At 40.3% G+C, this 22,223-nt stretch overlaps 1 protein-coding gene across 1 annotated transcript in view; it reads left to right on the forward strand.

The window, feature by feature from the left end:
• The window catches only part of nipbla (NIPBL cohesin loading factor a), a 28,745-nt gene extending 7,414 nt beyond the window's left edge, over positions 1-21,331 (forward strand). Inside the window, exons 9-49 of the mRNA XM_053324929.1 lie at positions 190-280; positions 476-697; positions 1,026-1,271; positions 1,362-2,113; positions 3,363-3,576; positions 3,722-3,892; positions 5,850-6,023; positions 6,213-6,374; positions 6,517-6,623; positions 6,733-6,819; positions 7,107-7,338; positions 7,717-7,871; positions 8,123-8,203; positions 8,424-8,524; positions 8,733-8,862; positions 9,009-9,091; positions 9,543-9,675; positions 9,898-10,041; positions 10,171-10,257; positions 10,491-10,711; positions 10,892-10,994; positions 11,204-11,302; positions 11,448-11,594; positions 12,554-12,688; positions 12,818-12,916; positions 13,068-13,121; positions 13,208-13,316; positions 13,432-13,562; positions 13,734-13,874; positions 13,996-14,089; positions 14,297-14,451; positions 14,693-14,783; positions 14,988-15,161; positions 15,337-15,527; positions 17,205-17,312; positions 17,688-17,888; positions 18,089-18,235; positions 18,393-18,748; positions 18,852-19,026; positions 19,848-20,054; positions 20,145-21,331. Coding sequence (XP_053180904.1) covers positions 190-280; positions 476-697; positions 1,026-1,271; positions 1,362-2,113; positions 3,363-3,576; positions 3,722-3,892; positions 5,850-6,023; positions 6,213-6,374; positions 6,517-6,623; positions 6,733-6,819; positions 7,107-7,338; positions 7,717-7,871; positions 8,123-8,203; positions 8,424-8,524; positions 8,733-8,862; positions 9,009-9,091; positions 9,543-9,675; positions 9,898-10,041; positions 10,171-10,257; positions 10,491-10,711; positions 10,892-10,994; positions 11,204-11,302; positions 11,448-11,594; positions 12,554-12,688; positions 12,818-12,916; positions 13,068-13,121; positions 13,208-13,316; positions 13,432-13,562; positions 13,734-13,874; positions 13,996-14,089; positions 14,297-14,451; positions 14,693-14,783; positions 14,988-15,161; positions 15,337-15,527; positions 17,205-17,312; positions 17,688-17,888; positions 18,089-18,235; positions 18,393-18,748; positions 18,852-19,026; positions 19,848-20,054; positions 20,145-20,507 — 6,873 coding nt within the window. The 3' untranslated portion in view covers positions 20,508-21,331. The remainder of the gene's footprint in view (positions 1-189; positions 281-475; positions 698-1,025; positions 1,272-1,361; positions 2,114-3,362; positions 3,577-3,721; positions 3,893-5,849; positions 6,024-6,212; positions 6,375-6,516; positions 6,624-6,732; positions 6,820-7,106; positions 7,339-7,716; positions 7,872-8,122; positions 8,204-8,423; positions 8,525-8,732; positions 8,863-9,008; positions 9,092-9,542; positions 9,676-9,897; positions 10,042-10,170; positions 10,258-10,490; positions 10,712-10,891; positions 10,995-11,203; positions 11,303-11,447; positions 11,595-12,553; positions 12,689-12,817; positions 12,917-13,067; positions 13,122-13,207; positions 13,317-13,431; positions 13,563-13,733; positions 13,875-13,995; positions 14,090-14,296; positions 14,452-14,692; positions 14,784-14,987; positions 15,162-15,336; positions 15,528-17,204; positions 17,313-17,687; positions 17,889-18,088; positions 18,236-18,392; positions 18,749-18,851; positions 19,027-19,847; positions 20,055-20,144) is intronic.
• Positions 21,332-22,223: the final 892 nt, after the last annotated feature.

Genomic DNA, 22,223 nt, shown 5'->3' on the forward strand with positions numbered 1-22,223 from the left:
AACTGATTCATTTAAAAGATGGCAACTATCAATTAATCGACTAATTGTTGCAGCTAAGTAAGATAGGCTTTATTGGTGACATCTGGACAAAGTTCAGTTTGCTATTTTTGCAGCAAAAATATGGCTAAAAGTTTAATGTGAAGCTAATTCCATGTTGGCTTATATTGATCTTGTCTGTGTGTTATCCAGGAGGGTGACTCCACCATGAGGAATCCTCCTTTTCCTTTGAGGTCTCCACAGTCAGGCTGCTCTCCAGCAGGGAGTGAAGGGACGCCTAAAAGTAAGGAAACTGGAAGAGGACACGAGGCATAGCAGTGCATACACCCAACTTTTATTTTTTAATTTAGGGAGAACACACTTTTGGCTGTCTCTTAATAAAACGCAAAGTGATGAAATTAGCTGAATACATCTTTCTTTTTACATACCTTTTTAACAAGAACCTTTTTTTGTTTGTTTGCTTTCTGCTTCATTACAGCGGGTTCTCGTCCTCCACTGATTCTGCAGTCACCACCTCCCTATGCACCCTCACCAAGGGAGGGGGGACCTGACCAGAAACAGCAACTCCAGCAAAGGAAGAAAACCCCAGCGGTGAAAGAGGAGAAAGATATGTACGACATTGTTAGCTCTCCAAACAAGGACTCCAGCAAACTTACCCTCAAACTGTCTAGGGTCAAGTCAAATGAGTCTGACACCCCAGGTAAGTGTAGATTTTGGAACAGCATCATCTTAGTTGGATCTGCATTTAAAAAACAAAAGTTTAGTTAGTTTTCAATTGTGTTCCAAGGTCTCCCACATATAGTACCAGTCAAAAGTTTGGACACACTTTCTCATTGATGTAAATGGAAAAGTGTGTCCAAACTTTTGACTTGTACTGTACATCCAGTTTGAAACTTCATAATCTATCTAATCAATTAGTAGAACTAAAAGGGGTATTCTGCACTTCAATCTTCTAAGAACCCTATTAGTGATAGAAACCATTAACATTCAAATAAAACCCTATATAAGTGTTTTTGTTGATTTGTCAGGTGAGGTTGTGCCAGGCATGGACCAGAACTCTGACAACATGGAGGCAGAACTGGGCTTTCAGCAGGTGCCTGTCCTCCAGCAAAACCTAGCCCGGCTGCAACAGGGCTCCCTGGCAGGTGGTGCTAGTGGTCTCCAGCCGCCCAGTTCCCCTTACGACGAGGCAGAGCTAGATGCACTTGCTGAAATTGAAAGGATAGAACGAGAGGCGGCAAGTGAGAAGTGTTCCAAGGAGGTGCAAGATAAAGGTGTGTAGGATATCTCTAAAAATGTATGAACAAAAAAATGTATGAAAAAGTGTTTTGACTTTGACAATATTATTGTCTCTCTGTTTACAGACAAGCCACTGAAGAAGAGGAAACAAGATTCTTTTCCCTTGGAGCCAGGCGCGGGGGGACCAGGTGGCCCCACAGGTGCTCCAGGCAGTGGATCGACAGGAGGGGGCAATGCAGGCAAACTGACCCCGCAAGAGGCCACAGCAGCTGGGAACGGTGCCAGCCGACCTCCCCTCATGGTGAGCATCGATCTCCAGCAGGCTGGCCGAGCTGATGGCCAGCTCGACCCCTGTCTGGCTGCCCCTATTCCAGCCCTTGAGGCCCAACGCTGGCCTGAGGAACCAGCTAGTGGGCCTGCTGCAGTGGAGGGTTCTGACACGGCTTTGCGGTTGAAACCAGATGGAAGGCCGGAAGTCATCAAGAACAGGGTAGATAAACATGACAGCAGGAGAGATGGTCGGGAATCATCTAAGCACCGGCATGATGAGAAGTCCTCAGACAGACGGGGAGAGATGCCCAAGTCATCAAACCGAGGGGAACCTGGCCGAGACAGGGACCGAGATTCTGACAGGGACAGAAGGCATCGGAGCGAGACTGGTGGTCGAGACCGACGCTCCCCCGATGCTCGCTGCCGAAGTGACCGAGATCGGTCTGGCTTCCGGGCTTCTTCCATTGGAGAGCCCGGTCGGAGCAGCCATAGGCAAGATGGTTCCAAACCGGCCTCATCTGCCTCTGGTGCTAAACTTCCAGATTCTTTCCCTGCTCAGCTCCTGGGAGGGCATAGTGGCGCTCTGAAGAACTTCCAGATCCCTAAGGTGATCTGGGCTGACCCAAACCAAATACATACCCACCTACCAATCATTCAGCTGTCACTGCCTGCAATCTCACAAAACCAAATCACACCACTGCTCACTCGTTTTCGTTTGTGTTTTCCCATGTTTGAGCCTTTGGTTGATCCCAGATATTGTTTCCAGAAATTAACAAATTAATCCTCACCTAACCATCGATTTTAAAGTAGCAGAGACAGTTTTGTTTGATTGATTGATTAAATTGTCAGTCCTGTGTGTATAATCAAAAGAAAGAATCTTAAAGAAATGCTCCACCACTGTTTCTCAGATGTTGCATGTGGGTAAATGTCTCCTGAAACCACTTAGTCATTCACACTATGGAAACTGATTTTTATCAGTACTGCCCAGCCCGAACACCTGGACTCCAAAAAGCCATTTTTATGTTGACAGTCGAGCTTCCATTTTTTTTTCAGCCTGTTATTTTGTTGTTTTGTTTTTAACAATACTCTATTGTCAATGCAGTGTTCAGAGTTGCAAGCCACAGCCATATGCCATAATTCAGGTGCATGCCCCCAACCACTATTAAGTGTTAGAACTAATATTTTAACACGGCAGCTTTTGTGTGTTTACTTACAAAAAAACAAAACACAATTTTACGTGAATTGTTTTGATGCGTAACGTCTGCTGTTGCACTATTATAATAGAACGTAACCATAGGTAACAGCTTCACTATGTTAAACAGGCACTCAAGCAAATGACATTGCACTGTTGGCAGTTTGTCATCATAGTTGGTAGCAAATCATGTGGTGTTGGTTGTATTAGTATTTCTCTTTGCAAAATATCCCTGCAAACTGGCAGATGTATCACACAAAATGCACAGACTTTGGTGTGTTAATATGTTGGCAACAATTTAAATGTTACTTCCTTGTTGATGAAACACTTGCAACCACCATCCTCAGTTTTGGCAGAGGGAAATTGCTATCTCAACACTGCATTGTTGATGATGTACATTGTTTTGACCATTACTCTATGGAGTAATACCGTGGAGTATTCCTTTAAGTCTTTGTTACCAGAACAATATTGGAAACTAACATCAGAATCACTAATCCCATGCCAGTCAGTTTGATCCATTGTTTACATTTTATTACCTTGTTTTTTTTTTGTCTGCAAACAAAGTTCATATTTTTATGTCCTGAATTTGAAAGTGTTAATTTTATTTACGTTTGAACTTCATTGAAAGACAACTCAGAGGGCTTTCTTGACTCTTCTCTTTCAGATCAAACGCGACAAGGATGGTAGCGGTTCAAACGAAAGTCAAATGTGGTGCCAGCCAAAGGTTAAACTGGAGAGACTGGGTTTGGTGCAGGACTTTGAGAAGAGGCCCAAGCCTGTGGTGGTTCTGAAGAAGCTCTCTGTTGACCAGATACAGAGGATCATTCGGCACAGCAAGTCTGGAAAGAACAGGCTCTCCTCAGGAAAGTCTAGCAAAAGTAAGAACAACATGCCATGGAAATGCAGGCACTTTTTTCCATTTTTATGCTTTGTATTGAACTTGAACATAATGATAACACCTCTATTATCTCTATTATGCATTGGGTGCATCCTTGAAAGCTTAATGGATTGTCATATATTTAGGTGGTATGGACCCGGCAGTTCTGAAAGAGCTTCCTCCAGAGCTGCTGGCAGAGATCGAGTCCACCATGCCCCTGTGTGAAAGAGTTAAGATGAACAAGCGGAAACGAAGTACTGTAAATGAGAAGCCCAAATATGCTGAAGTCAGCTCGGATGAAGACACAAATGGAGAATGTGAGTCAAAATATTTGATTCTTGTCACTTCTTGCTGCTTATCTTGCACAAAATGCATTTGATTAGTTTGCAAAAATATTCTGAAATGTAATGAACCTAAAAACACAGACTATTGCATGTGAACATTTAGCAGCATGAATCAGTGTCAGTCTGTTGGCCCATCACTGTGGTCCAGACTGAAATATCTCAACAACTATTTGATGGATTAAAACGAACGGGGGGGGGGGTCCAGGGGTATGCTCCCCCGGAAGAAAATTTTGGAAAATAATAGGGCTGCAACTAACAATTATTTTGATAATTGATTATTCAGTCGATTATTTTCGATGAATCGGATAAACCTTGACCTTCATTCAAAAACAAAACATAATTTCAAATTGACAATGCAAAAAAGTGCTCAAACAACATGTTGCTGCTTGGACGTCCCTGAGTTGTTAAAATAATATTAAATTATAAATAATAATTTAAACAAAAACACTAAATTAATTAATAGTTAATGTTTGATAGCTATAACAAAATAACATACACATGTATGCTGCACAAAAATAGGTATTTTCTGTTGTTCAATTGACCTGAGCTGTTGGAACAATAAATAAAAGATAAATAATAATGCTAATGGTTTATTTTTGTAGTTACTTTTTCCATCATTAGGCTATCACACAAACTATATGCACTAGATTCCCCTGCTGCTGACTGTGAGATCTGAGCAGGTAGAAGCTGATAGTATACTAACTATAACCAGGGAGCACACTGCAACAAGGTTAATGATCCACACAGTGACATTATATCATTGATATGACGCACAAAAGCGATAGAAAACCCATCGTTTTTTGTACGTGTGCATACATCCGCACTTGCGCTTCTTGTCGACCTCGGCAGGATGCAGCACACACTTTCTAATGCGCGCTCTTGCTTGCTCGCTCCAGATTCTGGGAGATTATGTTTCAATTTTATGTTTTCTCTCAAGTGAACAGACAGAAACAATAACACAAGGGAGAGAATTTAAACATTTTAATATCTTTTAGAAGTTATTTTGTTTTAACATCTGAAACATTATTTTTGTATTATTTTATTTTTTAAATAATTACCTTTTTTATTTTATTTTATCCCCCCCCCCCACACACACACACACACACACACAAATCATACTATTTTGAAAATATTTAGACGGCCCACTTGTAATACCTTCCCCACAGGTTAGGAATGACTGGACTAGATGATTGGCGCTACATTTTTGACATGCATTTATGGTGCCCAGATGAATATTCTACTTTTACTGTACAGTGAGGTTCTCATTTTTGGTTTTTAGTGAAATGTCTCAGCAATTATTGGATTGTTAGATGGATTGCCATTAAATTTGGTACAGACATTTATGTCCCCCTCAGGTTGAATTGTAATCACTTTTATCCCCTGACTTATCCCCTGACTTCTCATCTAGTGATTGCATCAGACTTTGCCATCATCCTCAGCTGTGGTTCATGTTATTGCTAATTGGCGAAAATGAGTATGGTGTGTTATAGGGCTGTGCTACATGACAATACGGTAGAAAAATGTAAATTGTGTCATATTATGCTCAATTGTTTATGTCACTGCGTTGTAAATTACACTCTGCAATGTTGTTCGTTATTTGGAGTTTGTCCACCTGCCTGAATTACATTTATAAATTACTCTTTTTGGCTTTTTACTTGTGAAGCATTTATTGCACTTGGAGTACAGGCCAACTATTTTTACATCGAATTAAAATGTGCTGTATCGTGATATGAGATGTTGGCATTCAGTTAAAAACACTGATGTGCCAATGTTTATCCTCACAGAGCAGTTAGCATTGACTGGAGACTCTCAGTCTTTTTAAAGTTACTGAGTTTTGTGCTACTTTTATATATGGATTTATTTTTATATATATTTAGGTCCTATATCATTTAAAGGATCTGTCTGAGTTCTGAATGTTTTATCTCTTCAGCTGCAAGGAAGCGTCAGCGTCGAGACAAAGACAGGTCCTGGGACTTTGAGGAGAGGGAGCGCCGGGGTTCAGGGGAACATCGGAAAAGCGGGCACCGGGATGGCCGAAGAGGTTCCGGGAGCCGCTACCGAGACTCCTCCGAAGAAGATTCACCACCACCCAGCATGAGTGAAGGTCTGAATTAATATCATGTACCATAGCGTTGCACACATATGTTTATTTTACTTTTGAACTGTGTGTGACAGTGATGGAACTGTATGCGTCTTCAAAAGTAAAGGAAATGCTACAATAAATGTCCTTACATATATGACATGGTATCAGACCAGAAAGCATAGAAGTTAAGATGAAATTTCTCTCATTCAGTTGCCAGAAAAATGAAGATGAAGGAAAAGCAGAAGAAACGGAAAGCATATGAACCCAAGCTTACCCATGAAGAGCTGATGGACTCGTCCACATTTAAGAGGTTCTTGGCAAGCATTGACAACATATTGGAGAATCTGGAGGATGTGGATTTTACTGCCATGGGTAAATATCACAGATGCCCGGCTTTCAAATTATCACTGTAGGCTAAAATTAAATGTGGATTTACAAATCCAAATACACCAACTTCATCATATTCTATTATGAATTTTTGTTTTACATAATGTGTTCACTATATGTTTTCCAGCAGCAGATGATGATGAGATACCTCAGGAATTGCTACTGGGTAAACACCAGTTAAATGAGCTGGGCAGTGAGTCCGCCAAGATTAAGGCCATGGGCATCTCCAGCAGGGTAATGTGAAATATGTTAGAAATACACACAGACTTTAGTTGCACTATGATGCGTAGTGACTTGTTGCTGTATCCTATGCCGGTCTAAGTAATGGTCTCTGTTTTTCTAGATTCCAGCAGACAAGCTGGTGAAGCTGCTGAACATACTGGAAAAGAATATCCAGGATGGGTCCAAGCTTTCCACCCTGATGAACCATGTGAGCTCCCTTTTTCTTTTTGTGTTCATATTCTGTGCAGTTGGACTTCATTGACATGTGATTGTTGGGTGATGTACTGCAGAAATCCATAAAGAATACATGTAAAAAAGGAAAGTAATGATCACAAGTGACACAATGGAGAAACATTGATTAGAGTTTTGTCATTTCATAAATAGGTATTTGCTGCATTTATATAGCATATAAATAAAATACTAATAATTTAAACCTTTGGGCTCTGGATAGTGGGCTGTTGCTGTAAAATTGATTTTTTTCCTTTCCACCCTCAGGACCATGATGCAGAGGATGAGGAAAAGCTGTGGAGAGACCTCATAATGGAGAGAGTCACAAAATCAGCAGACGCCTGCCTAACGGCCCTTAATATTATGACCTCATTGCACATGCCGAAGGCTGTCTACATAGAAGACGTCATAGAGCGGGTGCTACAATACACCAAGTTCCATCTCCAGAACACACTGTATCCACAGTATGACCCCGTCTACAGGGTTGGTCCGCATGGAGGTAAGGATAAAGAAAAAAAAACAATATGTCATACTGTTGTGATCTGAGTGAAACTGACACCATTGAGTTTTTGCTATGTGGCTAATGTGTAGGTGTGTGAAAAATCTCCAGCAGCATTTTGTAGAAATGAATGGCTGTACATAAAGTTATCGAAGAATCCAGACAAACTGATGAACTGAAATGATCCCTTATGTTTGTAAATCATAGGCTGTAACTTATGATATAGCACAGAGTCCTGTAATTCAGGGAGGGGTTTCAACAAAGTGCAACAAATTTGTGTTTTACTGTAATGAAAAACCACAAATTCTTCGTTTGGAAAAAAAGCTCCTTGAGAAATTAATATAATAAGATCTCTCTTATTATCTCTCTCTCTTCCAGTGGGTGCCTTGTTGAGCTCCAAGGCAAAGCGTGCAAAATGCTCCACACACAAGCAACGTGTAATAGTCATGTTGTACAACAAAGTGTGCGACATCGTCAGCAACATATCTGAGCTACTAGAGATCCAGCTACTTACAGACACCACCATCCTCCAGGTAAAAACTGAAAATACCTAAAAACTGCTTGGTTTCATTTATCTGAATATCCAGGGGAAAAAACTGTTTGACAAAGTAAATAAACTACAATGGAAACTAGTTGATGTAAGATGATTGCTTCTTTCCTGCCAGTATCTCTTTGTTCACTAAAATAATCTTTTTTTTCTCTTGTAATTTCCACCCTTTTCTATTTTTGCTTCGCTTCTCTCTCTCCTTCCTATGCTCTTTTCATTCTGTCCTCTTTTTCCCAGGTGTCTTCAATGGGAATCACTCCATTCTTTGTGGAAAATGTCAGTGAGCTACAGCTGTGTGCCATTAAACTAGTGACAGCAGTAAGTTGTTTTTTTTTCTTCTGTCCAAAAACTAGACATTCGGTATTTATCTGAATATACTGCTTGCTCTCTGTTATACCGACTACAATTTATCATCTTGCAGTTTACAGTTAAATATGTTCTCCTCCAGATTTTTGTGTCTGTCACCATGGATGTGTTTTTACAAAAGCACTAAACTGTGAAGGTTAAGAAAACATGCCTTATTACTTCCTGCCACCAGGTGTTCTCACGTTATGAGAAGCATCGGCAGCTGATATTGGAGGAGATCTTCACGTCTTTGGCCAGACTGCCCACCAGCAAACGCTCCCTCAGGAACTTCAGGTATGTTTTATATGAATACACGTTATTTATGGCTATTAGGTGTTGAAGGGAAGATGCAAGGTGCAAACTAGAGACTTGACTATTGTTCAGCCACTGATGTAGCAGAGGTGAACATTTCCCAGTACTATAGTGTCTTCCTTCTACCGAGTCCATTACTTTCCTGAATTATACCATGATGGTGATATATCTCGTATCCCTATCTCTAAAGGCTGAATAGCTCAGACCAGGATGGAGAACCAATGTACATCCAAATGGTGACAGCCCTGGTGCTGCAGCTCATCCAGTGTGTGGTCCACCTACCCAACGACAAAGACGTTTTTGATGAGTACGACAGCAAGGTAAGAGAGCATTCTCATTCACAAGTGTACCACATGTCTATACTAACGTGCATTCACAGATATATATCTTCTTCTTCTTCTTTTTTTTTAGCACATTCACACATGCTGATCAGGCTAATCTCACTGGTTCATTTTTCTTTTTTTAGGTGGATCAAGATGTGTTGATAACCAATTCGTATGAGACAGCAATGAGAACAGCACAGAACTTCCTCTCAGTCTTCCTCAAGAAGTAATTACTTTCATTTCCATACTGCCCTGTGTGCTGTTTATTCGTTGATTTATAAAGTTGTGTTGTACTGTAGTACTGTGTACATGCAGTACTTTAGGTATTAATCCTTAAGGTAATCTCAATATATCTCCACAAAGAACTTATTAGAAAAAAGCTGAAGAAATACTATTTGTGCTCTTTTGGAACATTCCTACCTTCCCACATTTCAGATGTGTTACTGCCTTCTGCAATCAGCAGAAATAGGCATTAAATCACCCTGTGCATGCTGGTACTGCAGGAGATACAAACAATACAGAAATGCTATGTCAAAAAATAGCCCAACACTTAACTGGTTTTGATATCTATTCTACTGGATTGTTGACCCTTACATAGTTTAATCTAATGTCTCTGTTATTCTTTCCTTGCCTTATGTTTTTCCTTCTCTGCCACTTTCTTTCTCGTCTCCCCTTAGATGTGGCAGTAAGCAAGGAGAAGAAGATTACCGGCCATTGTTTGAGAACTTTGTCCAGGACCTGCTCTCTACAGTTAATAAACCAGAGTGGCCGGCTGCAGAGCTGTTGCTCAGTCTGCTTGGGAGACTACTGGTTAGTGTGACAGAGCTTTTTCTTTGAACTATAACACTTCACTTAAGTGGTTACAACTCATCATTTGTAAAAGGCATCTTCCAATCGTGTGCATTCTTTGCATTGTAAGCAAAGAACACGCATGTTCTGTCATGATTTTGTGATATTATAACAACAACTGTGCATTTCTTGCTGATGCCTGTTCTTGTGTTCTTCCCCCTCCTCTACCTTTGCTTTCATCAGGTGCACCAGTTCAGTAATAAACAGACAGAGATGGCTCTGAGAGTGGCATCTTTAGACTACCTAGGCACAGTGGCTGCCCGCCTTAGGAAGGATGCAGTAACCAGCAAGATGGACCAGAGATCTATTGATCGAATTCTTCAAGAGGTAGAGAAACCATTTCCCTGTTAATGACTGCACTTTGAATGTACATGTGTATAGTTTATCTTTGGATATTGATTGCCCTCAGAATATGTGAATTGTACTTTTTTATAATCTTCATCTCTGGTTGTATAGTCTCCAGGTAATGATGAGACCCAGCAGCTGCAGAAGGCTCTGCTGGACTACTTGGAAGAGAATGCTGAGACCGATGCTTCACTGGTGGTGGGTTTACATTAGACTGCAAGTGGTGACTTTAAACACTGTTTTATGGGGTACAGTCATGTACAAAGTGTCCTGCGTATGTCTGATGAGCATAAAAGTGAAATATATAAAACTTTAAGTAAACTCACACCACAATCTGCTCAAATTACTCAACAGTGCACCTCATCTTTCTCTTTATTCCCCCTGTTTTTTACTGATACTAAGCCGTCCTTTCTTTTAATCTTTTTCTCTAGTTTGCTAGAAAGTTCTACATTGCCCAGTGGTTTCGGGATGCTACCACAGAAGCAGAAAAGTCCATACGGAACCAGAATCCGAAGGATGAGGACTCATCAGATGGGCCACAACATGCCAAGGAGCTGGAGACCACTGGTGAAATTATGCAGCGTGCTGAGAAGCGCAAGAAGTTCCTGCGCAACATCATCAAGACCACACCAGCTCATTTTGCCACACTGAAGTAAGCACACGTGAATGTCTCAGCAATGGACTCAATATCAGTCTTATAACATTGACCTATTTGACAATTCCAACCTTTCACGCTTGCACTGCCCTGTCACTGAGTTTTTTGATGTCAGTTACAGACTCATTGCCAGTGGTATGACTTTATAATCTTATGATATTCTTCTTTTCTCTCCAGAATGAACTCTGACACTGTGGACTATGATGACTCATGTCTGATTGTGCGTTATTTGGCCTCCATGAGGCCGTTCGCCCAGAGCTTTGATATTTATTTAACACAGGTAAGATTTGAATATTCTTACCATATGTATCTTAATTGTTTTAATGACCCACAGCAACTGCAGAAAATATCTATATATCATACACACAATATATATAGTTCAAGTGTTGCTAAGGCTGTTTCTGTAATGTAAACTTTTGAAAAAATAAAAAGTCAGTTTGTGGAATCATAAATGAGTGCAATTGTTTTTTTGTTGTTTTTTTTAATTAGATCTTGCGAGTCCTTGGGGAAAGTGCCATCGCTGTACGAACTAAAGCCATGAAATGTCTGTCTGAGGTTGTGGCTGTGGACCCCAGCATATTGGCGAGGGTATGTGTTACTTTCACATACTATACATGATGCAGACTGTCTTCACCTGTGTTCCCGTCATATTCTTGCTCTGTTAAAACTGTAAAAATGGCAGCGTTGTCTTGTAGAGTTTTTTACTATGTTGACACTCTTCTCTCTTTTGCAGTCGGACATGCAGCGTGGTGTCCACGGTCGTTTGATGGACAACTCCACAAGTGTGCGAGAGGCAGCTGTAGAGCTGCTGGGCAGATTTGTGCTCAGCAGACCCCAACTCACTGAGCAGTACTACGACATGCTTATAGAGAGGATACTGGTAAGTTGCCCGCTTGTTGCCCACTCATGCATGATAATACTAAAGTTATTGTTTTATAAGTTCCTGGATCTCCATTTGGAATATTTCAGTAAATATGAGAATGTAAATATGTGCTCAGTGACCAAAAAAATAGACCACTGTTGATACTGGCCTTCTCTCAACACTGTCTGAATGCATCCTGTATAGACAAAGTGCTAATTGCATATTTTGAAATTAACCACTGTACTGTGGACTAGCAGTTGATTTCTGTGGCCCATACTGCCTGATTTCCTCCATGTTAGTTCAAAGAGCCCCTTTACATTGTAAACTTTCTGATGATGTGTCTTTGAGTTGCGGTCAATTGTGTGTACTCCTCTTGAGATGAGAAGTTTTATACTTCAAACTCCCTTTCAGGCTTATTCGTGGTAAACCGTTAATATGCAAAACTAGTGTGAAAATGTTGCTGCTGTTGCCTGTGCCTGTTTATCACATGCAAAGAGTAGTGGCAGGAAAGGTGTTTTTTCTTGTCACTGAGTGTACATGGGTAAGCAACGCAGGAGTTTTTACGTTGCTTAAAGTTGTCTCTTACTTTGGTTGTTTCAGGTTTGATTTTACACTATTGAAATAATTAATTGTATAAAGAACAAGTTTAGTAGCAGGATGAACGCAAGTCATTAAAGCAGCTTTGTCATATGCGCTATTAATTTTGAATTGCAATCCAACACAAAAGCTTTGCACTTATTCTTTGTACTCAGCATCTGAGAAGTGAGCACATTGCTGTGCCTGTTGTCATGGAAATGTTCATGAGGGTTCATGCAAAGTTCATTCTTCATTATAGTCTTATACTGCCACTTATTGGAGGAAAAATGCTATTGCACCCCATGCCAGCATTTGTAAATGAAAACAAAAACCTTGTTTTTGACACATGTTTACAAGATGTTGCAAAACCTTTATGTATTGAGTTGTTTTTTTGTGCACAGGACACTGGTATCAGTGTGAGGAAACGGGTGATCAAGATTCTCAGAGACATCTGTCTGGAGCAGCCAACCTTCACCAAGATTACTGAGATGTGTGTGAGGATGATCCGCAGGGTCAATGATGAGGAAGGCATCAAGGTATGGATGCACTTGGTCAATCTGCACCTTTTTTCTCTTCATTATTTAAATTGTTTCGAGATATTACTTTGATTATTTTCTCATTTGTATGCCTATTTTGTTTGCATTAATTTGTATTGTCATTAATAGAAACTGGTGAATGAGACATTCCAGAAACTGTGGTTTACTCCAACTCCAGCCCATGACAAAGAGACCATGACCAGAAAGATCCTCAACATCACTGATGTTGTGAGTTCAGCTGACCTGTTTTATCCAATAATAACAATAATAAACATCAACAAAAAGCTTATATCTTTGATCAAGATCAGTCTGATCTTGTATCATTTTTGTTTAATTTGATCACTGTGTTCTTCATTGTCACATCTGATTTCTTCCTTAGGTGGCAGCGTGCCGAGACACCGGCTATGACTGGTTTGAGCAACTTCTTCAGAATGTAAGTGTTTTGTTTTGGTCTCACCTGTTGGACAATATGACAGTTTCTAAAACCCGCAAAAATCAACATTTTCCCTCTTGCTCTAGCTTCTCAAGTCTGAAGAAGATGCATCATATAAGCCAGCCAAAAAGGCCTGTGTTCAGCTAGTCGACAATCTGGTAGAACACATCCTCAAATACGAGGAGTCTCTTGCAGGTATGTTAAACCATATGGAAGTGTACTTGCAATGAAACACAACTGTTTTTCTGCAAAAAACAATCTGTAAACTTCATGAGTAAAAGTTATTTTGTTTTTTTTATTTCCTCTGTAGAGAACAAGGGCGTAAACTCAACACGGCTAGTTGCGTGTATCACCACCTTGTACTTGTTCAGCAAGATCAGGGCCCAGCTCATGGTCAAACATGCAATGACCATGCAACCTTACCTGACCACAAAGTGTAACGTAAGTGGCATTCATTTAATGAACTTAATCAGAAGCTGCCATAATTGTGTGTGTGTGTTTATGTGTTTTTGGGTGTTTGTTCATTTGTTTCACCTTTCTTGTAATCACTTTTCTGATTGGTCATCTTTTAGAGCTTACCCAGTAATAAGTGTTATATTATCTTCCTTGCAGACTGCCAATGACTTCATGGTCATCTGTAACGTGGCAAAGATATTGGAGCTTGTGGTACCTCTGATGGAGCACCCCAGTGAAACTTTCCTTGCCACCATCGAGGAAGACCTCATGAAGCTCATCATCAAATACGGCATGACTGTGAGTGGCAGTGGCTTTTTAGACATTTCTATTGCACACACCACTGCCGTACCAGGTTTACTCTGTGAAATGTAATCAGTGTTTAAGCGTAGAGATGACATGGTGGTTTTCCTCTCTCCAGGTGGTCCAGCACTGTGTGAGCTGTCTTGGAGCTGTTGTTAACAAAGTCACGCACAACTACAAGTTTGTCTGGGCTTGCTTCAACAGATTCTATGGTGAGTTATATCAGTAGAAACATTCATGTCGTGTGTGTTGTTTTTTGCAGTCTGCCAAAGTGAAAAATTAAAATTTATAAGAGAATACCCATACAATACTAACTGCAATATAAAGTAAATATAACACTGTATATAGATATATAGACCAGTGGTCCAGAAAGCAAAGGGGCACACAGTTATACAATAACACTCTTTTTGTTTCTACAGGTGCACTTAACAAGCTGAAGATTCAGCATCAAGAGGATCCAAACAGCACGACGTTAGTAGCGAACAAGCCTTTCCTACTGCGGTCGCTCTTCACTGTGGGTGCGCTAGCCCGACACTTTGACTTTGACCTGGAGGAGTTCAAGGGCACCAACAAGGTAGACAACAGTTTATGTTTTATAATGTTAACAGTTTGAAATTAAAGTTTGGAAAAGTAGTGGATTGCAACGAGTACAATTATTTGCTATTCAGACTCCATAACAAAACAGCCACTGATGAAAAATCTTACTACAACTGCTGCAATGACCAAAATTAGTTTAGATTTGGAACCAAAGCCATTGATTTATGACCCTTACTGATGCTGTCTCACATTATGTGTCTTATGTATTTTATGTACAGGTTGTTATCAAGGAGAAGGTTCTTGAGCTGCTGCTATACTTCACCAAACACGAGGATGAGGAAGTCAAGACCAAAGCCATCATCGGCTTAGGTAAAAACATCACTTTTTAAATGATGAGGATTGAAAAATGTAAAGGTCACCATATTTTTGCCTGTCATTATTTAACCATTGAGCCTTTAGTATGATTGCCAGGATAATATTTATTAGAAATGATCAAGATTTTCTTATCCTAGCAGTTGGAGATGGTAACTGTATCAGTAATCTCAAAATGTCTTTGCTGTTTTCCTCCCATAGGGTTCCTCGTAATCATGCATCCCAGCCAGATGTTTGTGCCAGAGGTGAAGACCTTGTACAATGGCATCCTGGCCGATGCCTCCTCTTCCATCAACCTCAAAATCCAGATCCTCAAAAACCTCCAGACGTACCTTCAGGAGGAGGACACACGGATGCAGGAAGCTGATAGAGAATGTATGGAACGCTGGTTGTTGCTGTTATTTAATAGAGTTGTGATTGTGAAACTGTTTAATAAACAGTGATTAATAAACTATTGATTTTATTATGTGTACATTGCAAAAACGCATTGTGCTACATAAATACAAATATCTATTGGCTAATGAACAAATCGCATTTTGTTTCCTTGCAGGGAAGAAACTCTCAAAACAGGAGGATCTGAAGGAGATGGGAGACATCTCTTCAGGGATGAGCAGCTCCATTATGCAGCTTTATCTGAAACAGGTGTTGGAGGCATTCTTCCACACCCAGTCCAGTGTACGGCACTTTGCTCTCAACGTCATTGCTCTCACACTCAACCAGGGTCTCATCCATCCTGTTCAGGTAAGCAGAGACAGCTGGAGAGACAGATTTTGTAATTAAAGCATAAAGCCTCTTGTGAATTCTTTGGAAACCGTTGACTTTTCAAAAGTATAGTCAGATGTCTTCCCAAACAAATCTCACAGAATAAGTAGAAAATGTGTCAGTATAATATCAATATTGCAATATGAGACTAAATGATATGTAGAATAAATGCCACTGATTTTCTACTGAAAATGCACTTAACCCAATGTAAATTATGTTATCAAACAGACTTTTCACATTTCAGTCAGCTCTTCTGATAACTTCTGCATCATGTTTCACAAGCAGAAATTTGTTGCATGCTGACTGGCTGTGTTTCAAATGTCAAATAGTACCAGTGTTTCCCCTAGTTACACCGCTGTTGAATTCTCAGCGCCACCGCAAAAATGACTGCTTGATCACTTGCTCGATTTCATTAGAAGTTGCTAGCAGCTAGTTAACCATATAACTTCGCTTTTGGCTTAGGTGTAGGCTTCATAACACAACCTGCCCCCTCCCTTCATAAGCTACTGAAGTAGGGGCATATTGATAGCGGCTCCTTGACGCCCGCAAATGAGACACAATCTCACAGAATCTGGAAGCAAGCAAGAGCGCACACTAGAGTGATTGTGTGTGTGTGTGTGTGTGTGTGTGTGTGTGTGTGTGTGTGTGTGTGTGTGTGTGTGTGTGTGTGTGTGTGTGTGTGTGTGTGTGTGTGTGTGTGTGTGTGTGTGACTATCAATGCAGCGCATGTGAGAGCACAGCGTCCTGATAGATCTGTGTTGCTGCTTATTAGACCAATCTCACCTAAATCTTCTAAAGTGTAGGAGCAGTTCACACTACATAAAACTAGAAAGTGTGTGCTGCATCCTGCTGAGGTCGGCACGAAGCGTGAGTGCGCACGTATGCACGCACGCTATGGCTTTTACGCGTCATATCAATGATATAATGTCTGTGTGTGGATCATTAACCTTGTTGCAGTGTGCTCCCTGGTTATAGTTAGTGAACTATCAGCTTCTACCTGCTCAGATCTCACAGTCAGCAGCAGGAGATGAGGAGAGCAGCAGGATCTAGCACACATAGTTTATATGGAAGCCTAATGATGGAAAAAGTAAAACTAGTAACTGCAAAAATAAACCATTATTTTTACTTATCTTTTATTTATTGTTCCAAAAGCTCAGGTCGACTGAACAACAGAAAATACCTCTTTTTGTGTAGCATACATGTGTCATTTTGTTAAAGCTATCTGACATCAACATTTAGTTGTTTTGTTTAAATTATTATTTATAATTTCATATTACTTCAACAGCTCAGGGATGTCCAAGCGGCAACATGTTGTTTGAGCACTTTTTTGCATTGTCAATTCGAAATTATGTTTTTTTTTTCGAATGATGGGCTGGGGAAAACTCTTTTTTTATCCAATTCATCAATTCATCGACAAAATAATCGACCGATTAATCGATTAGGAAAATAATCGTTAGTTGCAGCCCTTGTCTTCTGGTCTGCTGTACATGGTTTCATCTGATTTGGCAGGGAATTGGAACAATCTTCTCACTGATGGTGTTGTGTGCTTGTGTATGTGATATAGAGGCATCAGTATTAAATTGAGACTGTTTCTTAACCAGTTAAAAACTCCCTGTGGTCATCTAACACAACATGTCTTTTGTCCTATCTGCACAGTGTGTGCCCTACCTCATTGCCATGGGAACAGACCCTGAGCCCAGCATGAGGAACAAAGCTGACCAGCAGCTGGTGGAGATTGACAAGAAGTACACAGGATTCATCCATGTGAGTTGGTTTTCGTTTCTGTTAAGTTCAATAATTATTGCACCAGCCAAACTTTTTTTTTTTTACCTGAATGAGGAAATAAGGAATACAGCTCCATTTGTTGCCACAAAAGGCTTTGTACAACCATCCAGACTTAGATGTGGAAAATCATCACAGTTCCCCTTAAAATCCATCACTTCAAACGTTGCTGCTTTGTTGCATTTAGTTGTTGTGACTGATGACCATATATGGACCTTTTACTTGTGCTGGAGAAATTCTCTAACATGTATTTCAAACTCATTATTTTCTTGGCATTTTCCCATTGAAGCAGCTGTCTCAACAACTCTCTCAACTGCTGAGTTTGTAACACTTCCTCCTCACTGTATCTCTTCCCAGATGAAGGCAGTTGCTGGAATGAAGATGTCATACAATTTGCAACAGGCCATTGAAATGTCTCGTAAGACCATCATAAGAGGTTTTAGACAGGACGAGACCCACTCAGCACTCTGCTCCCACCTCTTCAGCATGATCCGGGGGAACAGGCAGCACCGGAGGGCTTTCCTCATCTCACTGCTGAACCTCTTCGATGACAGTTCGGTTAGTAAGCCTCCTCTAATTGTATAGTGGTGTTGACTCATTGAACACATGCCAGTTTAAATGTACTTCAGGATTTCCAACAGTATTTGTTTGTCAGTTGTCTTGGAAAGAAATGTGATAAAAGGTGCAAGTATTGTATATGACAAAACGTGTAAGACTGTAAACCTTGCTCTTCTATCTTTTTTTTTTTCTTTCTGCAGAAGACAGAAGTAAACATGCTGCTGTTCATTGCCGACAACCTGGCCTGTTTCCCATACCAGAGCCAGGAGGAGCCTCTCTTCATCATGCACCACATAGACATCTGTCTGTCTGTGTCTGGCAGCAATTTGTTGCAAACCTTCAAAGAGGTAGGATATTATTTTTCAAAGTACCTCACATCAAACCTGTAGTTGGGTGCATGTGTCTCTTCAAGAAACATGGTTGAAAAAAATCTTGAAAAGCACATCACAGAAAAAAGAACTTAGTATTAACATTATGTTTACGTTTTCTTTTGTCTCTCTTCAGCTTCTGTTGAAGGAGCCCAGGCGTAAGGAGAAGAAGCCGAAGTGGAAGCACACGTCGGATGGGGAGGATGAAGAGGAAAAAATGAATTGCGACTCTCCCAGGAGCGATGAGGACGGCAACTGCAACAGTGAGGACGATGTGGTACGGCGGCCCAAAAAGGCCAGAAAACCAGTAGAAGACTCAGAGAGTTCAGAGTCTGATCTGGAGGATTTGAAGGTGGATGATGCAGAAAAAGTAATGAGGCTCCTCCCAGACAATCCCTCAGGGCTCTTGGACTTCGCTAATGCTGTTCAGGGCATCCTGTTGCTGCTGGTGCTCAAACAGCATCTGAAGAACCAGTACGGATTCTCTGATGGGTAAGAGCTACAAAACATGTGTCTGCCTTTATGTAAAACAATATATCTGAGCTTTTTAGTATTTATTCATTTTACTACTTCTGACATTTTTCTCTTTCAACAGTAAAATTCAGAAGTACTCCCCAACGGAGTCTGCCAAGGTGTACGATAAGGCAGTGAACAGAAAAAGCAATGCTCACTTCCACCCACGACAAACCATGGACTTCATCTCCAACAACTTGGCTCACGCCACATTGACAGGCGATGTCAAAAGGCGGATTGTCAAACAGTACCTAGATGTAAGTAATGAAGACACATCAGGTTTTGGAGTCATTGACAATATTTTCTATATCAGTAATAGCTGCTTTTTTATAAATCTATTGTCTTATTTTCTATCTTATATAAATCAACATTTAAAGACTCAGTGATTTTCCAGTCATCTGAACATCTGAACAAGACATTTCAAATTAAAAAGTTTGTTTCTTTTTCAACTTGGATATGAAATGAATAAAATATGAGGAGAGATTGGCTGTTGGCAGAGTATTACATGAGATTCTGCTAAGTTTAGCCTGAGGAAGGATAGCAATGTGCAGATGTCACTTGTTAATTATACTGTACATGACCTTTACTTGTCTGGCATCTGTGTGATATGTGTGCCTGTGTCTGCTCAGAAAAAGTTAAGCCCTTCAAATAATTTTAAAGTCTTGTCAGCTTGCACCCCAACTCCACTTTGTCAAACTTATTTCTAAAGCTGCATTCACACCAAAAGTGTCTGACGCAATCGCTTCTATCACGCCACTTGATCATGAATATGAATTTTTGGATCATTGCTTCATTCACGCTTGCGTCACGGATGTGACATGGGGAGAAACTTGCTGCTGATTGGACGTTGCGGCACGATGACACCTGAAAAGTAAATTTTTTCCAACTTTATTCACGTTTCAGGCGCTTCATTCGCGCCGCCTGATATGAAATTGCGTGTTATCGTGCCATTTACATTGATTTTCTATGTAGACTTGTTGCTCAATTTGCGTCAGACGCTTTTGCGTGAACGCCCCTTTAGAGGTTGATGTGGAGTGTGAAACTGAAAGTTATTTTCTGGTCTTTTCACTCAACACAGTTCAAGGTTCTGATGGAGCATCTGGACCCAGACGAAGAGGATGAAGAGGGAGAAGCGTCTGCCAGTGCTAACATCAGAAACAAAGCCATAAACGCCCTACTGGGAGGCTTGGGAGGCTTGGGCCCCATGTCAGGACCCAGTCCACGCAATCAGGCAGGACCAGAGACAGATGATGACTATAGTGATGGCGATGAAAGGACCCCAGGGGTGAGATATATATATATATATATAGAAATATATGTTTATGAAATACATTTTTAAGGAAAACAGTTTTTTCAACTTCTGTCCTCTTTGCAGTCCTCTCGAAGGTCAAGGCGAGCAGGTGACTCCTCAGACCCCGGCCGGATGAGCGAGACAGTGGATGCTATGGATGTGATTGCCCTTTTCTGCCCCAAGTACAAGGACCGGCCGCAAATTGCTCGAGTCATCCAGAAGATGTCCAATGGATACAGCATCCACTGGATGGCCGGCTCCTATTCGGGGCCCTGGGCAGATGCCAAGAAACGCGATGGCCGCAAACAGGTGCCTTGGGTGGACACTATTAAGGAGTCGGACATCATTTACAAGAAGATTGCCTTGACCAGCAACCACAAACTGAGCAACAAAGTAGTACAGACTTTACGCTCACTGTATGCAGCGCGGGAAGGAGGGGCTAGCTAATGGCTCCCGTGTGTTTTTTTTTTTTTTTGTTTTTTTTCTTTTGTTTATTTTTGGTCCCCCTGCTCCATTTCTACTTTATCGAAATCCCCTTCCTCCCTGCTCCTGCTCCTCCTCCTCAACCTGCCACCTCCAACAACACAGCCAAACTTCACTGGATTCCTACCCTCCTCCTCTCCTTCCTCATTTTTGTAAGAAAACACAAGAGGGCAAGAATATTTGACACTACATACTTTTACATGAGTTATTCTTGCAAAAATGAAATGACACAAAACATAAGACTTATTATATTAGAGGGACTGCTATGTTTTGTTTGTGTACAAGTGCAGAGGATAGAATCCAGAAGGCATTAAAGGAATAATTCACCCAAATTATCCCTTAAAATGGTTATCGGAAAAGAGACCTGGAGGGAAATGTTTTGTCAACATTGTTGTGGGAGCTCCTTCGCTGTTGTGCAGCAGATTCTAGTCGCTCATTTCTACTCCCACTGTATCATAGTTTAACACGACAAAAAACTAAAATGTTTATATCTCTGAAGACAAAAAAGCTGTAAAAAAAGAATAAAACCTTAAGTGAATGTTGGAAATTAGTCTTTTTGATGTTCTTATTAAAGTGTTTTTGGAGTTTATTATACTACTAGCACCCTGATGGTTTTCCTTTTAGCTTTTAGATATTTGAAAGAAAAAGAAGGAAAAAAAAAGGAAGAAAAAAAAAAAGAATTTTTATTTTTGTTCACTTTTATTTGTCCATGCTGTACAATGGCAGAGTGCTCTGAATATAATTTATTCTATTTCGAACTACGCATGCAGTATATGTGGCCTATTGCAGGAGGATATTTTGTAAATGTAGATTTTGTTGTATTAGGTCACCCTAGTAATAAGAGGAAAGGGGCTTCATACCCTTTTGGTGGAACAAATACTGCAATAAATTTTCTACTTCTCTTTGTCACTTGTGTCCTCCAAGTGTTAATCTGATCTTTTCACTTTGCAAATGAACAAAAGTGTAGACCTGGATTCTGCTAAAACACTGGCAGGCCTGACAGAAGTAGGAGAGTTGATTATTTACTGGAAACAAGCTGTGAAAACAAAAATCATTCAAACTAGAAGTGCAGCCATAATCTGAACTGCATTGTTTGATGTAAAACTGATTTCTTGTGACAAGGCTTGCTCTTAGGATAGTTGGGTCTCCATGAAAGATACCCAGCATTAGTGGTGTTGGTTTATTGGATATTTTTATGCCAAGTGTAAATACAAGTACATACAAATTGAATGTTTTTTCAAAATTATAGTCTGCCATAATCAGAGCTACATTGGACAATGCATTGATACATTGCAAACTTTTTAAATAGTTTTTGAGTTGAAGTCTAATACAGAAATGACCTAAATTTATTGTACAAGTAAGGCAAACCTAATGCAAAATGTATATTCTGTTTACCAGATTTTCATCATTATGGCTTCCAGTTCATTCAAAAGTTGTTTTTTAAAGATTTTACAATTTCTGTCCATTATCATGCTATGTTGCAGCTGACAGTGTAACATCACCTGTAGTCTATAGTATTCTTTAATATCTCTGTGACTGTCACATGACTGCCTCCCATCACGGAGCGCTTTGATTTAGAAATATTCTTTTAGCGTCTAATTTCACATCAAAGCATTGCCTCTTTATTTCTGTCACAGCCCACATCTGCTCTGATGGCATGTAAGCTGGAGTCACATTTTG

Source organism: Scomber japonicus, chromosome 9 (genome assembly GCF_027409825.1).
Source record: "Scomber japonicus isolate fScoJap1 chromosome 9, fScoJap1.pri, whole genome shotgun sequence".
NCBI classification, from domain to species: domain Eukaryota; kingdom Metazoa; phylum Chordata; class Actinopteri; order Scombriformes; family Scombridae; genus Scomber; species Scomber japonicus.